At 49.4% G+C, this 21,793-nt stretch overlaps 1 protein-coding gene across 36 annotated transcripts in view; it reads left to right on the top strand.

Moving 5' to 3' along the window:
- Positions 1-21,793, top strand: part of MADD (MAP kinase activating death domain) — a 38,087-nt gene that overhangs the window by 15,072 nt on the left and 1,222 nt on the right. For 6 of the 36 annotated variants that reach the window (XM_080640995.1, XM_080640969.1, XM_080640976.1 and 3 more), the window contains 20 exons: positions 638-697; positions 1,053-1,155; positions 1,488-1,674; positions 1,769-1,919; positions 2,233-2,439; positions 4,101-4,154; positions 5,088-5,188; positions 5,956-6,039; positions 6,338-6,496; positions 8,904-9,012; positions 9,290-9,352; positions 9,571-9,691; positions 9,791-9,896; positions 11,028-11,138; positions 13,061-13,168; positions 16,959-17,123; positions 17,342-17,414; positions 17,548-17,654; positions 19,774-19,843; positions 21,631-21,677. In XM_080640995.1, the coding sequence (XP_080497121.1) occupies positions 638-697; positions 1,053-1,155; positions 1,488-1,674; positions 1,769-1,919; positions 2,233-2,439; positions 4,101-4,154; positions 5,088-5,188; positions 5,956-6,039; positions 6,338-6,496; positions 8,904-9,012; positions 9,290-9,352; positions 9,571-9,691; positions 9,791-9,896; positions 11,028-11,138; positions 13,061-13,168; positions 16,959-17,123; positions 17,342-17,414; positions 17,548-17,654; positions 19,774-19,843; positions 21,631-21,677 (2,186 nt within the window). The remainder of the gene's footprint in view (positions 1-637; positions 698-1,052; positions 1,156-1,487; positions 1,675-1,768; positions 1,920-2,232; positions 2,440-4,100; positions 4,155-5,087; positions 5,189-5,955; positions 6,040-6,337; positions 6,497-8,903; positions 9,013-9,289; positions 9,353-9,570; positions 9,692-9,790; positions 9,897-11,027; positions 11,139-13,060; positions 13,169-16,958; positions 17,124-17,341; positions 17,415-17,547; positions 17,655-19,773; positions 19,844-21,630; positions 21,678-21,793) is intronic. The other 30 variants (XM_080640970.1, XM_080640997.1, XM_080640966.1 and 27 more) reach the window with 15 other exon arrangements.

Below are 21,793 nucleotides of genomic sequence, written 5' to 3'. Positions count from 1 at the left end.
AGTGAGAAGCAGCTCCGTGTATTTTTTTTTAACTGACCTCTCTTCCAAGTGATTAAAATTGTCAGAAACCTGAGGAATGTTCTTTGGGCGAGGGATGGGAACATAGGCTAGATGGGCAAAAGGCCATCAGAGCTGGTGGTGTAGGGAACTCCTGAGCGGACTCAGCCATGCTCGGTAGGTGAGGGAAGGAAAGGTGTTTCATTTGATGCAGTTGAGAACAATGGAGATGCTTTCATTGCATGCGGTGCTTCACTTCATTTGCTGCACTTGTCACTCCCATACTCACTCCTCCACCCCACTTCCCATGACAGCATCTGCAAGGGGGGCTCTGCCCTCTGCAGGCCTGCAGGCCCTCTGGACCCCTGTGCTAGATGTTTCATGACAACTAGCATGTGCCTGTTTAGTACCTGAAGGCTCCTGTGTCATTTACCCTGCCTCTGGCTTTGAGAGGCCATAGTCTTAGGAATGGTCTTTCCTAGAGCTTGGTTATCTCCTGGTCACATGGCTTCTAGCTCTGAGGTTCCTGAGAACCCAGGTTCTGTGCACCAAGCTCAGTTTATCTGACTTACAGCTCCATTGAGGGTTACGGGGTTGTGGTATCGTGGCACACCTACTAATTGTGTATTTTGTGTCCCAGTATTTGGGCTAAATACTCTAATGGAGATTGTTACTGAAGCCGGCCCCGGGAGTGGTGAAGGTGGGTCTTGCCCGTGAGCTGTGCATGATCGTTTTTTTTCCTAGCATCTCCTGTACCTGCCTGAGGCCATCCTCCTCATGGAGCAAGCAGATCATACGATGACCTGCCTGCCCTGTCCCCCGTGATGCCCGTGCTTGCCCCTGGGTGTGCTGCTGGTGCATGCGGAGTGGCCCGAGTTTCCATCCCCACCTCCTCCACATTGCCATGGCTGGTTTCTGCCCCTGTGTGGAGCCCTGGTGCCAACCTCGCCCAGCCCTTCTAGGGAGTAGGTGTGGACCATGGCTACCAGGGCTGTGCTGACACTGGCTTCTGGACTACACTAGTGATGTCTCTCATTCCACCTCCCCGGCTGCAGGAAACAGGAGGGCCCTGGTGGACCAGAAGTCATCTGTCATTAAACACAGCCCAACAGTGAAGCGAGAACCCCCGTCACCCCAGGGCCGATCCAGCAATTCTAGGTACTAAATGGCAGAGCGGCTTTAAGATTCTTGGGTAGAGGTAGCGATTCCTGTACCAGACTTTAAGGATGCTCAAGAGTGGGAGAGAAACTCTCAGCTGGGTAGATGAGATTATTGCTAGCACTTCCCATTCTGACTCAATCCCCATGCAACAGTAATAGTTCATGGTGCTGAAGAGAGTGAGGCAGTTGGTGGTGGGTACTTGGGCAAAGCAGGCTGTCTGGGGAGGTGGGGGATGCAGTGGACTCGGACATCTGGACACTTGGCTGGTGGAAGGGGGGATGCTCTGCAAAGGAGCTAATGACCACAGAAGTGGTATGTGGAACCCACAGTGAGAACCAGCAGTTCCTGAAGGAGGTGGTGCACAGCGTGCTGGAGGGCCAGGGTGTCGGCTGGCTCAACATGAAGAAGGTGCGACGGCTGCTGGAGAGCGAGCAGCTGCGGGTCTTTGTCCTGAGCAAGCTGAACCGCACGGTGCAGTCCGAGGACGATGCCCGGCAAGATCTCATCCCCGATGTGGTCAGTGTTGGCTGAGAGTTGGAATCACCCGGGAAGAGGGATGTGGACACCACAGGCAATTTTGCCAACTCTAGCCCCTGGATTATTGTTGCAGGAGATCAGTCGAAAGGTGTACAAGGGAATGCTAGACCTGCTCAAGTGCACGGTGCTCAGCCTGGAGCAGTCCTATGCCCATGCAGGTCTGGGTGGCATGGCCAGCATCTTTGGGCTTCTGGAGATCGCTCAGACCCACTACTACAGCAAAGGTAGGGATCGTGCCAGCGGGGCAGCGTGCCGTCCACCACTCTTCCACTTGTCTCCGAGGAAAAGAAACTTGTCCCTTGACAAATTTCCCAGAGCCAAGCTGTTTCCCACCAGGCTTTGGGGTTTTATTTTCTTGGGCATGTTTATATGCAGTGGGTGTCTTCCTGTCATGAAAAATAAGATGCTGTTTTTCTTTCCTTGCACTTCAGCCATTCCACGTCCTCCTGTATTCCTGCTTCCCCCAACACACTTCCCTACCCTGGGTGGCACTCACTTTCTTTTTTGACCTCTTCCTATATTCAATCTTTTCCTCAGAACCAGACAAGCGTAAGAGAAGTCCAACAGAGAGTGTGACTACACCAGTTGGCAAGGATCCTGGCCTGGCTGGTCGGGGGGACCCAAAGGCTACGGCACAGCTGAGAGTTCCCCAGCTGGGGCCTCGGGCCCCAAGTGCTACAGGAAAGGGTCCTAAGGAACTAGATACCAGAAGTTTAAAGGAAGAGAATTTTGTAGCATCTATTGGTATGTATCACTGTGTTTGGTGTATTGGAGGGGTTCTGGTGTCGTAAATAGCCCTCCCTCCTTTCAATTCATCCAGAATCCTGCCTTTCTCTTTCCCATGCTTTGCTTTCTAGAGAGGGAGATAGATCTGTGTCCATTTCTAATGTTACTTCTTTATACTTTTCTATCCCTTATGCTTCATTTGCAGCCACCCCCACCCACATCTTCACATGGGAGATTTTCTTAGGGGGCCCAGGGAGGCCTCCTGCAGGGAGTCTGAGCTGTGCCCTGGTCCCTGTGTTTGTTTGCTTCTGGATTTCTTCACATGGTGAAGAGGCCACGTGAGCTCCTGGAAGCTGTAAGGAAGTTTATAGATGTATCTTGAGGCTATAGAATTATGATCATCTGGGTCTCTAAAGCCAGTTTTCCCCCATCCATCCAACCATTACACTGCCCTCAAATTGGCTCCTCTGGGGTGTGTCCGGCAACCCCATTTTCATGGGTTCTGGACCTCAGGGTATAGGTTTCTGAATCAGCTTTTCTTTAAAACTCTCCTTACTGGAACTTGTTTACATTCCGTGTTTCTCATTTCCCACGGAGGCAGAGCCTAGGGAGCTCTCTGGGTGTCTCCTCGGTCTGACTCACCTCCCTCCTTGACCTTGAGTCATGTAGGTTCCAGGTTCTTTTTCCAGTTGTAGGTCGCTGGTCAGTGTGCTTCTAACAGATGCCTCTTCGCCACAACCATTAGCAGTTGCCTTAGGCTTTCATAAATGCTCATGAGGAGCCAGTTTCCTTTTTAGGGTGTTACACTTCTCTAGCCAGCCAAGTATTGTCTTAAAGGCAATCAGCCCTTTCTCCTGCCTGAAGTGATGTTTCAGGAAAAGTAATGACCTGCCCTCAACCAGGAATGTGACTTTGGGCAAATCACTCTCCCTCTCAGGGTCTCTGTCTCCTCATCTGGGAAACGAGGGGACTGACTAAGTGGGCTCTTAACGTTCTTCCAGGAAAAGAATCGCTCTGATCGCTGCTCTCTCTTCTTTACCCCTGCTAAGATGCTATGCTTGACATTTAATAGTCTCTGTTACTGCTCCTGGATTCCAGATATCTGGCTAAGAATGGCTCTCTTATCAGGACAGGCACTGATTCTGAGGGTGAGTTGGGTTTTTTGGTAGCAACAAGGAGAGATGCCCACTGCTTGCATGAGTGACCTCTGTCCAGTCCAGTGAATCAAGCAGATTGTTGCTCCTGCTTCTGAAAACCCTTTGGCTGCTCGAGGTGATCATCTGTCTCATCTGAAATCTTTAAAATTTGCCTTTGCCCAGCTCATTTGGCAGAGAGTGTGTGGTGTGGTGGAAGTTTAACCTCATCCTAAGTCACGTGATCTTGAGGGACCGCTCAGCCTCTTTAGGGTCAGTTTCCTCTGGCCCAAACCAAAGGAAAAGGCCCTCCACGCTCTAACGCTCTGCAGGCTCTTTACTGCCACATCAAGGTTGGGGTTAGACATTTGGAGACTTGATTTCATGAGTTTAATCCCCACAAGTGAAGATCTCTTTTTATCTCTTGGTTTGTAATCTTATGCCTGAGACTGAACCAACTTGGGTGGGTGGGTTTCCATTTCGTCTGTCTGACCAGCCTCTGACTCTGTCTGTCTTTCTCTCCTGCTTACATTGCATCTGGGGTAGAATTGTGGAACAAGCACCAGGAAGTGAAAAAGCAAAAAGCTATGGAAAAACAGAGTAAGGAACAAATGCCCCCTTCCCGTTCCCACGTCTCCCATACCTGCCAACTCCCCAGGCCCAGTTGGGGCAGGCCCCCCCCCTTTGTCAGCCCCACCCCAAATTTGCTCTAGGGGGGTATTTGGAAGGACAGCAGGCAGGTGGCATGTGACTCAGGTATGTGGCTCGTAGGGTGCGTCCCCCGCCCCTCCCCGCAGCACTCAGGCTGTAATTGAGGTGTCTACTGAGTAAAGCCCCTTAGAACGTGGTTCTCTATTGCTTCCGAGTCGTCGGTGGGGAGAACGCTTGCCTATCTCAGTGCCCCTCATTGGCTGATACCTCCCTCACCCATTAGAAGGCCTGTGGGCACAGTTGGCAGAGATGGTTGCTGTCCCTCCGTGTGAGTCTGTAGCTTCCCAGCTCTCTGGTGGCTTGCCTAGGCACGCTTTCTTGCTTTCTGTCATTCTGTCCTTCTGCCATTTCATTGTGGGTGGGTGGGGAGAGGGGAGCGGATTTTATCTAACATGTGGGAGTTGTAGGGTGGGGGTGAGCAGTGTCCATGGGAACAGCTGGTGTTCCTTGATCTCATTGGGCCCGTCCTTTTCTCGCCCCTTTGGCCACGTTGGTTTGGGAAGCACTGAGTGACCTGGAGGCCCCTGAAGCCCCGCCTGGGTGCAGGGGAGTGTGGGTTAGACGCTGGTTTGTGGAGCTTTTCTGTTTTGGGTGATGTGCGCAGAATGGCCTCGGGTTGAGAAGATGGCTGCAGACCCCCTTGAGACCAAGTCTCGTTTTTCCCAGTCGGGTCGTAAAGCATCTGGAGACTATTCTGTTAGTGGGGCCCGAGCGGGCAGTCCCTGGAAAGGTGACGGGGTCCAGGCCGCGCTGCTGTCCCACTCCCTTCCCAGCCTGCCCCTAGCCTTTGTGAATGAGTAACAGAAGTCTTCCCCTACTCAGGGCCTGAAGTACTCAAACCTGCCTTTGGCCTTGGTGAGACAGAGGAGAAAAAGTCCCAGATGAGCGCAGATAGTGGTGTGAGCCTAACATCTGGTTCCCAGGTTTGTGACCCTTACTGATAATGATGAGTGTTCAATGTGCTATCTCAAAGTACTTCTTTAAGTTAAAACAAAAACAAAGACAGGAAACCTTGAAACAACATAAATAGTCAATAATAGGGGAATGATGACTTAAGTATAATATATCCACGTAATATAATATTAGTATCCATTAAACATATTTTAATTATCACCCAAGGATATGTTTATTGACTTTAGAGAGAGAGAGAGAGAGGAAGGGGAAGAGAGAGAGAGAGAGAGAGAGAGAGAGAGAGAGAGAGAGAGAGAAAACATCGATCGGCTGCCTCCCATATGCACCTTGACCAGGGATAGAACCCACAACCCTTTGGTGCATGGGACGACACTCCAACCAACCGAACTATTCAGCCAGAGCTCTGTTAACTGTATTTTAAAAATTCAGTGACATAGGAAAATGTTGACAAAGGTATATACAGTATGATTCCCATTTTACTTTTAAAATGTATATAGAAAAGACTAAAAAGAAGTATACTAAGGACTTGACAGTGATTAATGTAAGGGGTCAGTTCATGGCTTATTTTTGTTTCCTTATTCTTTCATGTATTTTCTGTAGTGAGCATGTACTACTTTAGTGTTTATTATTGTCCTTATTATGTAAGTCATATATATTTAAAAAAAGGATAGTATAAGGGTGGGGATGGGGAGAAGGAAGAAGATACAGTATTTCTTAGGGAAACAGAGTAGGTTGGACACCTCCCCTCGTGTGTCTGAGGCCCTGTGTCTTATTTCAGAGGACGGACGCAGACTCTGTCATTGGTGTGAGCCCAGCTGTCATGATCCGAAGCTCCAGTCAGGATTCTGAAGTTAGCACCGTGGTAGGGGAACACCACATTGGCATCTTGGAGGGTGGGGGTGGGCTCCTGTGGAGGCTGCGGTTAGTCTCAGGTCAGCTTGGTTCTCATGGTGGAGATGCGTACCTGTCATAGGTCTGTACACGAGATCAGACCCGGAGGTTTCACCTAGGGCTTCTCCTCCTCCTGTCAAGAAGGTACTTGCAGAGGCGCCGGCTCACCTGTGAGAGGGGTACTTCTTGATGGCAGCAGAGAGCTCTCGGCTTGGCATTTCTGCGGCCTCCCCTGGGGGAGATCCCTCACTGCCTTGTTTCCTTTCCAGGTGAGTAACAGTTCTGGAGAGACCCTCGGAGCAGACAGTGACTTGAGCAGCAATGCAGGCGATGGACCAGGTGGCGAGGGAAGCGCCCGCTTGACAAGCTCTCGGGGCACTTTGTCCGATAGTGAAATTGAGACCAACTCTGCCACCAGCGCCATCTTTGTAAGCTTTGTTGACTAACAAAAGGAGACTGCTCTTAAATGGGGGGTAGGGGAGGTGTAGAAAAGAATGAAAAGTTAGGAGGCAATCAGAAGTAAAAGAGGAAGTAAGGAATGGATAGTCTCACATATTTGGCTTTAAAGAAAAGGTTTCTTAAGGCTTTAACAGTCATTCGACTCCATGATCTGGGGCTTTTAGAACCCCCTCCTGAATCATGGATGAGTTAGATAAGGGCCTGGAGTCCTATGTAGCAATAAACCGTATGCTTAAAATAGCAAAGTGATACCTTTGTGGCAATGTCTGTTACAGCTCTCATCTAGTATCAGTCTGCCTATTTCATGGACTAGTCTAGTTTTATTCTGGTCACTGCTCTATTTACATAGCACCTTAAAATGGCATTTCTTTTAGTGTATTCCTAACAGGTATTTGAAGTTTTTTTCATTAGTAACATCTATTAAGTGATTTACTCAATGCCAAAGTCTGTACTGAAAAAAAAACAGATAAATAAGGCATGATGTTCACTCAAAAAATTTGCAATTCAGTGTATTGCTATGACTAATCTCTCCTGACAGGTCAAGGGGGAAAAGACTTAGGAAAAGAAGAACTTACCCTAATCACACAATAAGCCATGATCTGTTGGAATTAAATTATTTTAGTCCTTGTCTTTAGACACAATGCTTTTCTTTTTTTTTAAATATGTTTTTGCCGAAACCGGTTTGGCTCAGTGGATAGAGCGTCGGCCTGCGGACTGAAGGGTCTTGGGTTTGATTCTGGTCAAGGGCATGTACCTTGGTTGCGGGCACATCCCCAGTGGGAGGTGTGCAGGAGGCAGCTTATGGATGTTTCTCTCTCATCGATGTTTCTAGCTCTCTATCCCTCTCCCTTCCTCTCTGTAAAATATCAATAAAAATATTTTAAAAATACGTTTTTATTGATTTTAGAGAGAGATAGAGACATCAATGATTGATGAATCAGCTGCCTTCAGCCCACCCCCTGCTGGGGATTAAGCCCACAATCTGGGCATGTGCCCTGACCAGGAATCAAACCAGTGACCTCCTAGTGCATGGGTCGACACTCCACCACTGAGCCACACCAGCCAGGCTAGATACACTGCTTTTCAGTATGTACCTGCTACTTCAGGCAGCGAATGTTAGGCACTCTGATACACTTACCACTTTCTCTATAAGAGCTCATAGGGCCTTATCTTTGGTCTGTGAGGAGAATGGAAATGATTGCTCCCACCCCCATGGCTCCTGTGTAAGTGTTTCTAATAGAGCAAGTGACATCCTGGAGTGAACATAAAGAATAGGCCCTAGAGTCAGCAGAGCCATTCAGGTTAATGGACCTTAACTCTCCCTGAGTCTAAACAGAGCATGTTAACAAGAGTATTTTAAATCTGTCTAGTGCGCCTCCATTCTGGAGGCTAAGCTCGGTGTTATGGAGTGGCAGTCTTACAAGAAGCCGTTCAGCTGGCACCTTCCTGGGACAAATTCTTCTTGTTCTGTGCTGGTTGGCAAGGATTCTTCATACAGTTGAATAGCTGAGAGCAGTTACCTAAATTTCTTGGCTCAAAAATGGCCATCTTAGCAGGAAATAAATTACAGTAAGTTGGTATGGTCCATTGAACAAGGAATTGCTCTGTGAACCAGGAGGCTGGCATTTAGACAACTAATTAGATTTACCTGATAACTGTTACCAGTTGCATCTCTGCTTGTGCTGTTGTATGCTTTGTGAAATGGGCACGAAACCTACCTCTTAACCAGTCGAAGATCTTTTTTGAATGAATAAAAAGTCTAATATAGCAGAAGGGGCAGATAAAAGTGAGTGGTGTATCTAAGGGGCAGATATTTCTGAGATGGCAGGAAAGAGAAAAATGAACATTTATCCAATAGCAACCATGTGCCAGGCACTGTTAAGTGCTTTCTATGTGTTTTCTGATTTAATTCCTATAATAGTTCCGTGAGGTAAGCATTATAACCTCCCTTTTTCAGGTGGAAAATGAGACTCAGAGAAGCTAAATTTCATGCCTAAGGTCACACAGCCAGTAAGAGGCAGAGCTGTGAACCTTGGCTCAGGCTGACTTCAAACCCAGTGTTCTTTCTACTGCGTCATGCTGCTACAGAGAATCCGCATGGTTTTGGTTCTGTTTTTAGAGCAGAGTCTTATAGAGACTTAAGAGTAAAGATAAGTCAGAGTGAAAACTTGATTGCATGTTTAGGGGGCAGTAACAGAAAGCAGGATTATCAGGTCAACTTCTGGTCCAATCCAGAGTAGCAAAAGGACGGCTATTGGAGACCATGTTGCCGATGATGGTGATTGGTGTGTGTGAGCCTCTTAATGAGCGGCTTGGTTTACTTTGCTCTTATTCATTAGCACCTTAGGTGGCTGACCTGTTACCTCTTCTCTGCAGGGTAAAGCCCACAGCTTGAAGCCGAGCGTAAGGGAGAAGCTGGCGGGCAGCCCGGTTCGCTCTTACGAGGATGTAAGCCAGCGAGTCTATCTCTACGAGGGACTCATAGGTGAGAAACGGACCGGAAGGTCGCTGGCACCAGAAGAAAGCTGGACTCAGCCGGGGGAGAGGGTGGCACTGAACAAGTAGCTGCTTGGCTCTTTGCTGATCTCAATGCTAATGTTAGAGGGCATTCTTACATCTGTGACTTACTGGGTCTGGAAGAAGCGGTGGGTGAAACTTTCTAGAAGAGACTGGATTTTGGTATTAATTAATAGCCTCTGTGTTTCTGTCTTCCTTTCTTTCCTTTCTTGCTACCATGGTCCTTCCTGCTTGCAAACTGGCAGGAAGGGACAAAGGATCGATGTGGGACCAGTTAGAGGATGCTGCTATGGAGACCTTTTCCATGAGTAACCACCTTTCTTTGTGTGCTGTGTTCATCCCTCCTGCTTGGGGGATTGGGCCTCACTTGGAGGCAGTTGGGCTCTAGATCTGGGGTGGAAAGGCTCAGGTTTCCTTTGCTTTGGAATTTGTAATGACTCCCTTTTACTGGAGTTTACTCTATTTTGGTTGCCAACTATATTCTTTATATGTTGTATAAGCACCTAAAAACCTCTATCCTACACAGGCAAAGAGCGTTCTACTTTATGGGACCAAATGCAGTTCTGGGAAGATGCATTCTTAGATGCTGTGATGTTGGAGAGAGAAGGGATGGGTATGGACCAGGGTCCCCAGGAGATGATAGACAGGTATGAGGCTTAGGAAATCCTTGGGAAAATTCAGCCTTTTCGTAGTTAGTTCTGTGGTCTCCCACCTGAGGGCTGACTTGTCCCTGGTCTCCTGCTTAGGTACCTGTCACTGGGAGAGCATGACCGGAAGCGCCTCGAGGATGATGAAGATCGTTTGCTGGCCACGCTTTTGCACAACCTGATCTCCTATATGCTGCTGATGAAGGTAGCATCGATTTGGCTTATGCCTAGCTGCTGCTGCTGAAGGGCAAGGCTCATGCCCATCATGTAAATTCTGGGACAGTTGGGGAGCTGACAGAACATCTTATAGGGCTCTCTTTCTGACTGAAAGTCTCAGGCCTCTCTGCAGCTCACACGTGCTTCATTTATCTGAAGCTGGCAGGCTGTTGTGCTAAGAAAGATTGCAAAGGTGATTGATGGTTCCAACCCATTTATTTACTTTGAATTTTAAATGGGGTTCCTTTGCTAAGTAGTTTTAGGATTCCAGTAGAGCTTCCCACAGAATACAATGAATTTTTTTAAAAAATGTAAGTAGTGGGTTCTAAAAAGTTTAAAAAGGATTTTCAGGATTCACTTTTAAGCACTAGCCCTTTATCATAGAATTTTCCATAGATATAAAAAGGGTTACTTATTTAAAAAGCAATGGTAGGTTCTAGTTTGACATGGTGGTACTTGGTGTTTATAGCTGTGGGGAAAGTATGTTACCAAATAGAAGAGCTACGGGACTTAGTAAGTAGAAGAGCGTTGTTTTGACAGTGAGCCCCTGGGTTTCTCCTCCTCCTGTTCTCCCAGCCTCTCTCAATGTGCAGGGATTGGCTGATCAAATATAGAGAATGTCCTCCAGGCAGGCCCTCTTCGTTTGTTCCATTTTCTGTTATAAGTCTCACTCTACTCTGTTGAACTGGAAGGGTTCCAGTTACCTCTGGTTGGGAAAGGGTGCTGACCCTAAGGTGTCTTGGCTATGAGTGAGTACACAATGTTGCTACTCTAAATCGCTGTTTGTGAATTATACTCTAAGGAACCCCGGGGGGCTTTTAGGGCCCCATCAGGGAGGAATGTCACAGTATTGGTTGGGGATAGGGAAGAAGTGCCCCCTTAAGCCCCAGTCACTTCAACCAGAACTGCTCTGAGAGCCACTTCTCTACAGAAGCCACCGAGAGACAGAACCAGGGTTTTCCTGGCAGAACACACAGTGGAATGTCTTCTCTCCTCTTCAGTGATACCGTCTGTGAGAGATACACTTCTCTCAGACAGCAGGAAACTCACCTGTGCACTCCCTCTACCTACGCTGAGAGCAGGGCCGATCCCTCATTAAGGTCCTCGCTTGGCTTTCCAGGTACAGAAGAATGACATCCGGAAGAAGGTGCGGCGCCTGATGGGAAAGTCCCATATTGGGCTTGTGTACAGCCAGCAAATCAATGAATTACTTGATCAGCTGGTCAACCTGGTAAGCATATCTGGGCTGTTCCTTAGGCCCCTTTCCATGGCACTAGTCAGCCTCCTAGGCGTGGGCCTGGTGGCCTACTGCAGAGGCTTCCCACTGGCCATTTCTAGGCGTGCATATTTTCAAAGTCCCCAATTTTGAAAATAGAATTACTCTATGTGAGGCCTCAGCCTTTCTGTTCTGTGATAGGATTCTCTGTACTAAATGGCTAGTGCAGCCATTTAACATGTGGTCCATGGACCCCTGAGGGTCCACCAGGTGAAAACTATTTTCATAAGAATACTAAAATATTATTTGCCTTTTTTACTGGTTGGCATTTGCATTGATGGTGGGTAAAACCACTGGTGCCTTAACACAATGAAGGCAGTGGCACCAAACCATGCTAGTGGCCACTGTAGTCCTCACTTCCGTGCATTGCTTTCTCAGTTAAAACGAAAGGATGTCCTTGATGAAAGCAGTTAAAATTAATTTTATTGCATCTGATCCTTGATTATATATCTTTGTAATATTCTATGTGACAAAATGAGAAATTTGCATAAAGCATCTCTACTGTAAAGCAAAATATGATCGTTTCAAGGAAAAGCAGTTGTGACCATTTGAGTTGCCAGGTGAACTGGCAGCATTGTTCATGGGATATCATTTTACTCGGAAGAATGACTAACAAACTAGGTTATTCAGTGTTGGGTCTGGCACTTAAATGTGACGCTTCCTGATATTTAAACACTTTTCTAATGTGATTGATGATGATATTAATAAGTGTGGATATTTGATATTATGAAATATGTCAACATTCAGAAGAACTGCATAACTTGATGAACCAGTATTTTACAAATGACTAATGTGTGATGTTACAAACTCAAGTATAGGTAAAAGAGCTACTCAAAATGTGAGGCAGAAAAATGGATTTTAACAAAGTACAGAATGTTCACTGATGTGTTTTCAATTCAACTTTGCAACCAACTTTTTTAGAAATTGCTACTTCTCGAGTTCTGGTACAGTATTGAAGAAGAATTTGCATATTTATCTGGAAAGGCTATTAAAATACACTTCCCTTTTCCAAATGTATATCTGTGAGGCCAGGTTTTCTCTGTACTAGTATATCTTCACCTAAGCAATATATCACAACAGATTGAATGCAGAAGCAGATATGAGGATCCAGCTATTTTTTTATTAAACCAAACTTTAAAGAGATTTGCAAAAAATTAAAGCAGTGCCATTCTTCTAATTTTTGTTTTGGGAAATATAGTTGTTTTACCAAAAATATGTTATTTATATTACTACTAGAGGCCCAGTGCACCAATTTGTGCACCAGTGGGGTCCCTTGGCCTGGCCTGCGGGATCAGGCCAAAACCGGCTCTCTGATGTCCCCAGAGGGGTCCCGGATTGCGAGAGGGCATAGGCCAGGCTGAGGGACCCCACTGGTGCATGATCGATCGGGGCCAGGGAGGGACACAGGAGGTTGGCAAGCGGGGGAGGAACCGCAAGAGGGTTCCAGGGCATGTCCAGCCCATCTTGCTCAGTCCAGATCAGCCGGACCCCAACAGCAAGCTCACCTACCAGTCAGAGCATCTGCCCCCTGGTGGTCAGTGCACGTCATAGCAAGGGGTTGAGCAGCCTTAGCATATCATTAGCATATTACGCTTTGATTGGTTGAACAGACGGAGACCGGACGCTTAGCATATTAGGTTTTTATTATATAGGATGCTTCAATTTATTATTCATAAGCTTTTGGGGGTTGTCAGTGATTTCTAAGGGGTATAGGAGTGCTGAGACCAAAAAACTTGAGAACACTTCCCTGGTAGCCAATGGCCAGTGGATAGCATGCTGCTAAGAAAGCTGATACAGATTTAATTGCTGAATGGGGGATTCTTGGCACTCTGTGAGAGGCATGTATGGATGTCCCTAAAAGATCTCTCTTTCCTCAGAATGGCCGTGATCTCTCTGTCCGATCCAGTGGTAGCCGGCACATGAAGAAGCAGACATTTGTGGTACATGCAGGGACAGACACAAATGGAGATATCTTTTTTATGGAGGTAGGTGCTGGCTCATGCTAGAGACCCAAAGGAACATTTGAACGTCACAAGGACCTTCTAGAACTGACTGATGCCAGGATATTTTACCATTTATCTCATTCACCTTCATGATCCATTTAGCATTAAATTGTCAGGCTCTTATGCAAATAATATAATAGTTATTCCCCATCATTTCTTTTACATATATTTATGTTTATATAATAGACTAGGGGCCCGGCGCATGAAAATTCATGCACTGGAGCTGGGGTCCCTCAGCCTGGCCTGCCCCCTCTCACAGTCCGGGAGCCCTCAGGGGCGGGAGGTGACCCGGCAATCAGGGGAAGGCAACGCCCATATCACACCTCTGCTGCTGCAACTGCCGGCAGCGCAAGCCTCGGCCAGCCCTGGTTACCTGCGCCTCAGGCAACCCTGGGTGGCTGGGCAGCCGCCATCCAAGGCTTGCCTGCACCTTGGGCTGGCCCTGACCGACTGGGGGCTGAGGAGACTGGGAGACTCTGGAGGCAGGCGCACGGAGGGGCTGCGCACCTGCTGCCCCGGCAGGGCTGAGGGGACTGGGCGCTGCCATCTTGTGGCTGTGGGTGCCGCCATCTTTGAGGGCGGGGCAGTCAATTAGCATATTCCCTCTTTATTAGATAGGATGATATAGTCACATTATCCATTAGTCAGAACAACATAAAATGATACATACATTGGGAAGCCTTGCTCTCATTCTTATCTACGTCCACCTCCCCCTTCCTCTTATAAATAACCACTTTTTTTGGTTCCCTTTTATATCTTCCAGTTTTTTTACACAAACACAATAAAATCTGAACATAAATTCTTATTTTTCTCCTTTCTTAACACATTGTATCTATCCCCTGATCTGTACCTTTTTTCATTAAACATATCCTGGAGACCTTCAACATCAGTTTTTTAAAAAAAAGAGCTTTTTCATTCTTTTCATAGCTGCATAGTATTTCACTGTGTGGCTGTACCATAGTTTATTTAACCAGTTGGTATATGTGTACCCTTGGTTTTCTTCCAGATTTTTGCTGTTGCTAATAACCTACTATGAATGATGCTGTGCCTGCTTCATTTCATACATGTGTAGGTTTACCTAAGAATTCCCAGAACCTTTTGATGTACTAGACGACGCTCCAACCTGAGCCACACCAGCCAGGGCACCACCTATTTTTTTTTAAACAATGCTTCATTGAATATCCTTGAACATGTATGTCTGCACGCTCACATGAGAATTTCTAAAGGATAGCCCTGGCCGGTGGCCCAGTTGATTGGGCATCATCCCATGCACTGAAAGGTTGCCGGTTCAGTTCCCGGTCAGGGCACATGCCTGGGTTGTGGGCTTGATCCCCGATAGGGGGCATGTGGGAGGCAGCCGACCGATGTTATGCTCTCACATAGATGTTTCTCTCTTCTCCCTTCCTTTCTCGCTAAAAATCAAACTATTCTAAAAAAAGTTTTTAAAAAGATAATTCCTATAAGATCAATTCTTAGTGTGAAATTTCTGAATCAAGGTTATATACATTTAAAATTTTGATAGATTCTGCCAAATTGCCATTCCTAAAACTTTGCCAGTATAAACCTACACCAGCAGCATAGGCGAGTATGACATATTATTACCATCATTTCCCTAGGCCAGAAATTAGGTGTTCTCCTAAATACTTGCCCCTCTCCTTTACAAGATGTTCTTCAAGGATTATGGAGAGTGGAATAGTATTCTCCGTTTTCCACATGGAAAAAAACAGAGTTAGAGTGGGTGGAACCCAGGTTTCTGACTCTTACTCAGCTACTTTGGATCTTTTCTTCATCAGGCTTTTAGGACCCCAGTAAACTCTTAGGTAATCAATTAAATCTGGTAGTCTTGTGTGCTCCTTATTAATTCACCTCGTGTTTATGGAGCACGTAGTATATGGTAGGCACTCTGCTGGACTTGGGCTTTCAGCAGTGAGTACGGGAGACGTGGTTCCTGCTGCCCTTGCAGAGCTGACAAACCCTTTCGGACGTCATGTGATTAAATAAGCAGTGTCGTAAAGTACAATGAGCATTGTGAGGGATGTTCAAGGCAGGTGTTATGGGAATGCATAGCAGAGGGCCTAGGAGTCCTGGAGGACCCCTCAGAAATGACCTTTGAGCTTAGACCTGAGGAGTAGGGATTAATGGTTGGAGTGGGGGAGTTGAGGAGTGTTCCAGGGACATTTGAGGCCTAATGGAATGGGACTCAGTGATGTAGAGAGAGGGAAAGGAAGGAGCCTTGCATGACTCCTGCATATCTGGCTTGGGCACTGGGTGGATGGTGATGCCATTACTCATACAGGGGACTTAGAAGGAGGATCTGCCCAGGTGGAGATGTTGAGTTGAGATGGGAGATGAATTTGAGGTGCCCCCTGTGAGACATCCAGATAGAGGGAGGTCAGTAACTCAGGAAGACAGGTCTCATATGAAGAAAGATTTGAGAGCCATCCACATGATCATAATAATTACTATATTGCTTGTATCACAATTGTTGTTACAGCAGCTAACACTAGGGTACTTTCTATGTGACTGGGTTTGTTCTAAGCAGTTGATGCACATTAATTTATTTAATCTTCACAATAACTCCATGAAGTTATTATTATTACTCTCCTTGTCTCACATGGGAGGAAAAGTAGGTGCAGATTTATTTGCTGAAGGTGGCCTAGCTGTGTAAGAGGACAGCTGGAACCTAACCCAGCAGTCTGCACTTAGCTCTGCTCTCAACCATTGTGCTGTGATGTCTCCCATGATACCTTCACCCAGGGGAGACTGTTGAGCAAGAAGAGGATGTGAAGGGAGACTTTGCTTTTTAATTTTTATCATCCTGTATGTATAATTTTTTTGCAATAAGTATTGTCCACGTGTCACTTGTGTAGTTAATTTTTTAAAGACTCATGCAGAGCCCTGGCCGGTGTGGCTCCGTTGATTGAATGTCATCCCGGGCACCGAAAGGTTGCCAGTTCGATTACGGGTCAGGGCACGTGCCCAGGTTGTGCACTTGATCCCTGGCAGGGGGCATGCGGGAGGCAGCCAATCAGTGTTTCACTCTCACATCAGTGTTTCTCTCTTTCCCTCTTCCTTCCTCTCTCTCTAAAAATAAAAAAAATTAATGAGTATTTTTTTAAAGATTTATGCACAACTAGGGCCAAGCCAAGATTAGAAATGTGTTGGTTCTATTTTTTTCTCCTTGGTTAAGCCTGCCATGATCCCCTGCCTTTGTGCTTATCAACAGAGGTGACTCCTGAGGTTGTAAGGTGGAGGCATGAGCTGTCCTCTGAGTACTTTAAATCCAGAACATGTAAGAGGTAATGAACATTGATGGAAATGAAAAGTGAGCCCGGCTGGCATAACTCAGTGGTTGAGTGTTGACCTATGAACCAGGAGGTCACGGTTCGCTTCCCGGTCAGCGCACATGCCTGGGTTGCGGGCTCGATCCCCAGTTGAGGGTGCAAGAGGCAGCTGATCAATGATTCTCTCATCATTGATGTTTCTATCTCTCTCCCTCCCTTCCTCTCTGAAATAAAAAAATACATATTTAAAAAAAGAAAAGTGAGCATCCTTCCTGCTTATAGATTCCTTTTCTTTCAATAAACCTTCTAGACAAAGTGTCCAGCATTTCAGGGTTTGTGTCTCCATCTAAGGAAGACGATGAGCATAAGTCAGAGACCCTGACCCTGGGGATGCCCCCAGAACCAGTTGTCCCAACAGTGTCGTGTGGCCTGGGATGGGAGGGCCCGCCGGGACAGGAACGGCTGACCCGCTCTCTGCGCCCCTCCAGGTGTGTGATGACTGCGTGGTGCTGCGCAGTAACATCGGGACGGTGTATGAGCGCTGGTGGTATGAGAAGCTCATCAACATGACCTACTGCCCCAAGACCAAGGTGCTGTGCTTGTGGCGCAGAAACGGCTCGGAGACCCAGCTCAACAAGTTCTACACGAAGAAGGTACCCGTGGACTCTGCGTGGGTTGGGGGTGGGCATTGAGGGCAAAGTGTTGAGTTTCTTGTACGGGAGTTAAAATTCCAAAATCCACGTCTGGAGCCCCACTTTTGCCTCTGGCTGTCATGTATGATTCGTGAAGCTGTCCTGAGGTCCGGGCAGTGGCCCAGGCCCTCAGCAGCCCTGGAAGGCTTGAGTGACACGGCTCTCTCCCGGTGCCGCAGTGTCGGGAGCTGTACTACTGTGTGAAGGACAGCATGGAGCGTGCCGCCGCCCGGCAGCAAAGCATCAAACCTGGTAAGGAGAGAGCTCCCTGAGCACGTGCCCCCGTTTATGTTCATCAGCCTTCGTTCATGTCAGAGGCCTGGCAAGGAACAGGTTATGGGCTCCCTGTCTCCCAGCGAGCTGATCACCTGCTCCCTCACTGCAGGGCCTGAACTAGGTGGCGAGTTCCCCGTGCAGGACATGAAGACCGGTGAGGGTGGCTTGCTGCAGGTCACCCTAGAAGGGATCAATCTCAAGTTCATGCACAACCAGGTAGGTGCAAGTGGCAGCCCAAGGCTTCCTGGCCCTGTTGTTCCACCTGCAATAGGATCAGTGTCAGGGTCCCCAGGGCTTTCCCAGTGAGCGTGAGAGAGGGCCTCTGAGGCTAGTGGGAGAGCTGGAGCAGCTGGACCGGGGACAGATCAGAGAGGAGGGCACGAGATGCTGACGGCCCCTTGGAGGTGCAGCAGGGCAGTTCTATGGGAGACCCGGGAAGAGAGGGCGCCTCGTCGTCAGACTCACGAGACAGCACAGTGTGAGTGGGAGCGTCTCACTTGGCCCTTCGCAGCGTCTGCCTTCCCTGTGCCCAGGGTACGCTTTTGCTTGGTGGTTTTGCTTTGAGAGTCTAGACCAGCTGATCTCGCTCATGTGTGTCTGGTGTGCGTAGTTTGTGTGTGTGAGTGTGTGAGTAGCTTGTCTCTATTCTACTGGAGTGTGTGTTTGCTTTTTCTCCTGCTGATTCTTCTTCCTACTCTTTTCCTCCCTCCAAGCGCCCGCTCTGCCCCTGCCTCACACGCCCACCCCCTTCTTTTGACGGGACACCTCAGGATCCGTCTCTCCCTTACTGTGATTCCACAGTAGGAGCTGACTTGCTTCTTCCCCCTGGTCCTTAATACAATGTTACCTTTTCTCTCCATGGACATCCCTTAAGCTAATTCCTTTCTGAGGCCAGCACTTCATCCCAGGTCCGTTCCCAGTTCTGACTCTTCACCAGGTGCCTCCCCGCCCCCTTCCCTGTTCCTCTCCTGAGGCTCAGAGCCAGATCCACCTGTGGGAGCCACAGCCCTGGCCAGGCAGCAGATACCGGGGAGGTGGACATCTGGAGCTTGTGCCTTCTCCCTCCACTTGCCATGCTAGTTCTCCTGCAGGACTCTAGCGGGGCAGCTTTGGTGCGATGGCAGTGTGTTCTCCTTAGCATATTGATTAGTGGTAATAGTAATATTGTCAGTGGTGCCTAGTACTTGTCTGGACCCCGAAGGTGCTGACACTTCTTGGGGAGCAGGCTTCTTAACCACATTTTAGTGTTGTGGCCTCCACCGATGCCTCACCTTCTGAAGACAGGATCTCAACACCCAGATGCCCTCGCCGGGTCCCACCCTCGGTATATGGCCCCTTCGGACGGACCTAACGGCTAACTGTTACAAAGCACGTCTGAGCTGGTCTGGAGTTTAAGGCTTTGCCCCAGAAGAAAGAGATCCGACAGAGAGGGGAAATCAGACCCTGACTGACAATGAGATAAGGGCCGTGGGTCTACCCTCTGCCACAGAGCCCTCAGTGGGGTTGAGGAAGCCTGGGACCCTCCGGTGGAGTGACATAGTTGGGGTAACAAGTGGCATAAGAGTGGTCTTTGGAGTCAGGACTGACTTGGATTCGGAGCCCATCTTTGTTATTCATGGGCAAGTAAACTTCGTGATCCCCAGGGTCCTCCTCTGTAAAGTGAGGGTGGACCTCTGTGCTGTGCCTCATAGATGGAAGGATTGCACATAGCACTTGCAGAGCTCCCAGTAGGTGCTCATGAGTGGTAGCTGTTGTTTTCATCACCTCGAGCTTCTTGGGAGAGCCTGGATCCTGTTTCAAGGAAGATAGCAGCGCCTCACCCCGAGGACAGTCTGAGGGGAGCTTTGCGCCCGTGCCAGCCCTCTGCGCCGGAGGAGGATGCATGGAAGGGTAGAGAGCTGATGGGCTAAGTGGGGGGACCCCTGGGGCACAGTGTCCCACAAACGCTGCCCTGGACACAGGGTCCGGGCGGGCAGCCCAAGCCAGCAGAGGGGCCTTCGGGTTGGGTTTGACCATTAAAACTAACGCCTTCATTTCTCTCCCATGCTTTCTCCTCCGGCCAGGAGCGGAAGGTACATGCCCTTTCTGCTATCTTCGCTTCTTAGCGCTTTTGAGTCGTGTGTGTATGTGTGTGTGTGTGTGTTTATGTGTGTGTGTTTGTGTGTGTTTATGTGTGTGTGTGTGTTTGTGTGTGTGTGTGTGTGTGTGTGTGTGTGTGTGTTCCTCTGTCCTCCCTTTGGGAACTAGGCTTTCTGTGTGGGGTGGGGCTGTAGCGGTGAGAGGGGCTTGTGGGCGGGGAGCCTTTGGGCCTCACCCCCCCCTCCCTCTCTTTCAGGTTTTCATAGAGCTGAATCACATTAAAAAGTGCAATACAGTCCGAGGCGTCTTTGTCCTGGAGGAATTTGGTAATTACACTCTTTTGCTCTTAGGCCTGGACTCACATGGCAGTAACTCAAACCTCGGAGCTCCGGAGGAGGGCTCGAGGCAGAGAGCCTCTGCAGAGAGGCTGGAGGGCAGGCGTGATAGGGAAGAGGAGAGCCCCGAGCTGAGAGCAGGGAAGAAGGAAAAGGGACAGTGGCAGCTAGCGAGTGGGTCCCAGAGAGCACGTGGCCTTAGCCGGTTAGCGTTTGGAGGTAGCACTGCAGGGGCTCAGTGAACTGGCACCAGGTTCCCTCGGTTGGCCAGCCAGTGGTCAGAAAGTTCTGGGGCAGAGCAGTTGGGCCGTCCCCACGCCTGCTAGGTCATGCCGCCTGCTGCGAGCCTCCTAGTAGCCCAGTGTGCCATCCACGCACCCCGGGCCTCTCCGGCGTCTGCCCAGCCCCTGTGCTGGAGGAGGGGCGAGTGGCGACCCAGGTGGACTCACTCTAGGGGGCAGAGAAACCTAGTGGACCCCAGAGCAGACGGGGCAGCTGGAGCTGGAAGCCGGGAGCCAGCCTCCCCGAGCCGAGTGGACCTGTAGTGTAGGGGTTCTCACCCTGGGGCTTTGAGTTCCTGCTGTGTTTGTGCTTCATTCTTTTGTGCCCCTCATCGCTGCTATGAAAACCTTCGTTCTCCAGCAGGTAAAGTGGCCACCCGGCTCTGCTGCCTCCCCCCAGGCTCCACCTCGGGCCCTGCGGTGGGTGGGGCGGGCTCCCTTCAACCAAGGCAGCTGCTCACATCCCCAGTCGGTCTTCTCTCCCCACCCTCTTCCTTCCCAGCTTCCCTCCACCCGTGCTGGCTCACTGGTTCTGAGGTTCTCCCCTGTGTACGCCCTCTCTTCTGCCAGAGAGATATTTTGGGGGAATCTTCCGACTCAGGAGAGGACCTGCGCTTCTTGCTCCACCTTTGATGAGTTTGTTCCCTGGTAACCCTGGGTCCCTGAACTCACCTCCCAGGGTCAGGAGGTGTGGCCAGCTCTCATCCTACCTTTCTGGTCCCCAGGGGATGTCATGCCCAGCTTCTCCCAACCTCAGGGGCCTTGATGATGGCTGAGCCTGTGCCTCACTCCTTCTTCTGGCCAAGCAGAACCCCTGCATGGCTGGGGCAGGGGCGACTCTGAGTCTGGCATTTGGGGCTGTGGACATGTGTGTACCTTGCCTGACGCTCCCTGTCACCTCCCTCCCGGGTGCTGTGCTCGCCTGCCTCTCCTGCTCCGTGTGTCTGCTCCAGAGCCCTCTGACGCTCTCCCTCACACAGGCGGGCCTGGCCTCTCCTGCCACTCAGGAAAGGAAACGTACACGTCTGGTGGGTTTAGTGTCACGCCACGTCTTCATCCAGCCTCAGGACGCTCGGTGTCGGGGCTGGGAGTACAGGGGACCGTGCGTAACAGGACCCGAGTTTCGGGCTGGTGACAGGGATGCAGCTCTCTTCTCCCACCCGACTGGGGGTACTTCACCCTCCTGCGCTTCTCAGGGGCCCTGGACAGCAGCAGGGACCAGGCTGGTGAAAGATTAACCCGCTGCCATGCTGGGGCTCCCAGAGAAGTGGGTAGAGTCACGGCCACCGGCAAGGAGCCATGCAGACCTCAGGGCAGTGTCTGGGGACGTGTCCTCTCCTCCTGCAGGGGCTGGACAGACGCTGCCCGTAGCCTGAGCTGCAGCCCTAGGAGCAGCGCGGAGGGAAGGGCCCTGTGCCGGGCGCCGCCGCCTGGGGGAGCACAGCACTACTCTTAGTTTTGAACTTTCTGTTTTGTTTCTTGCCCGTCCGGTTTTAGTTCCTGAAATTAAAGAAGTGGTGAGCCACAAGTACAAGACACCCATGGTGAGTGTGCCATCCAACCCTGACTGGCTGGTCTGCACAGGGCTTCGGGCAGAAGCGGGGGCTCCGCGAGCACAGGGTGAGGGGTGATAGGAGTGATCTGAGAGGCGAATTTGGTC

This window comes from Plecotus auritus (genome assembly GCF_963455305.1).
Source record: "Plecotus auritus genome assembly, chromosome: 9".
In the NCBI taxonomy this organism is placed as follows: domain Eukaryota; kingdom Metazoa; phylum Chordata; class Mammalia; order Chiroptera; family Vespertilionidae; genus Plecotus; species Plecotus auritus.
The sequence above is the reverse complement of the archived record's forward strand: the minus strand, read 5'-3'. Positions and strand labels throughout refer to the sequence as shown.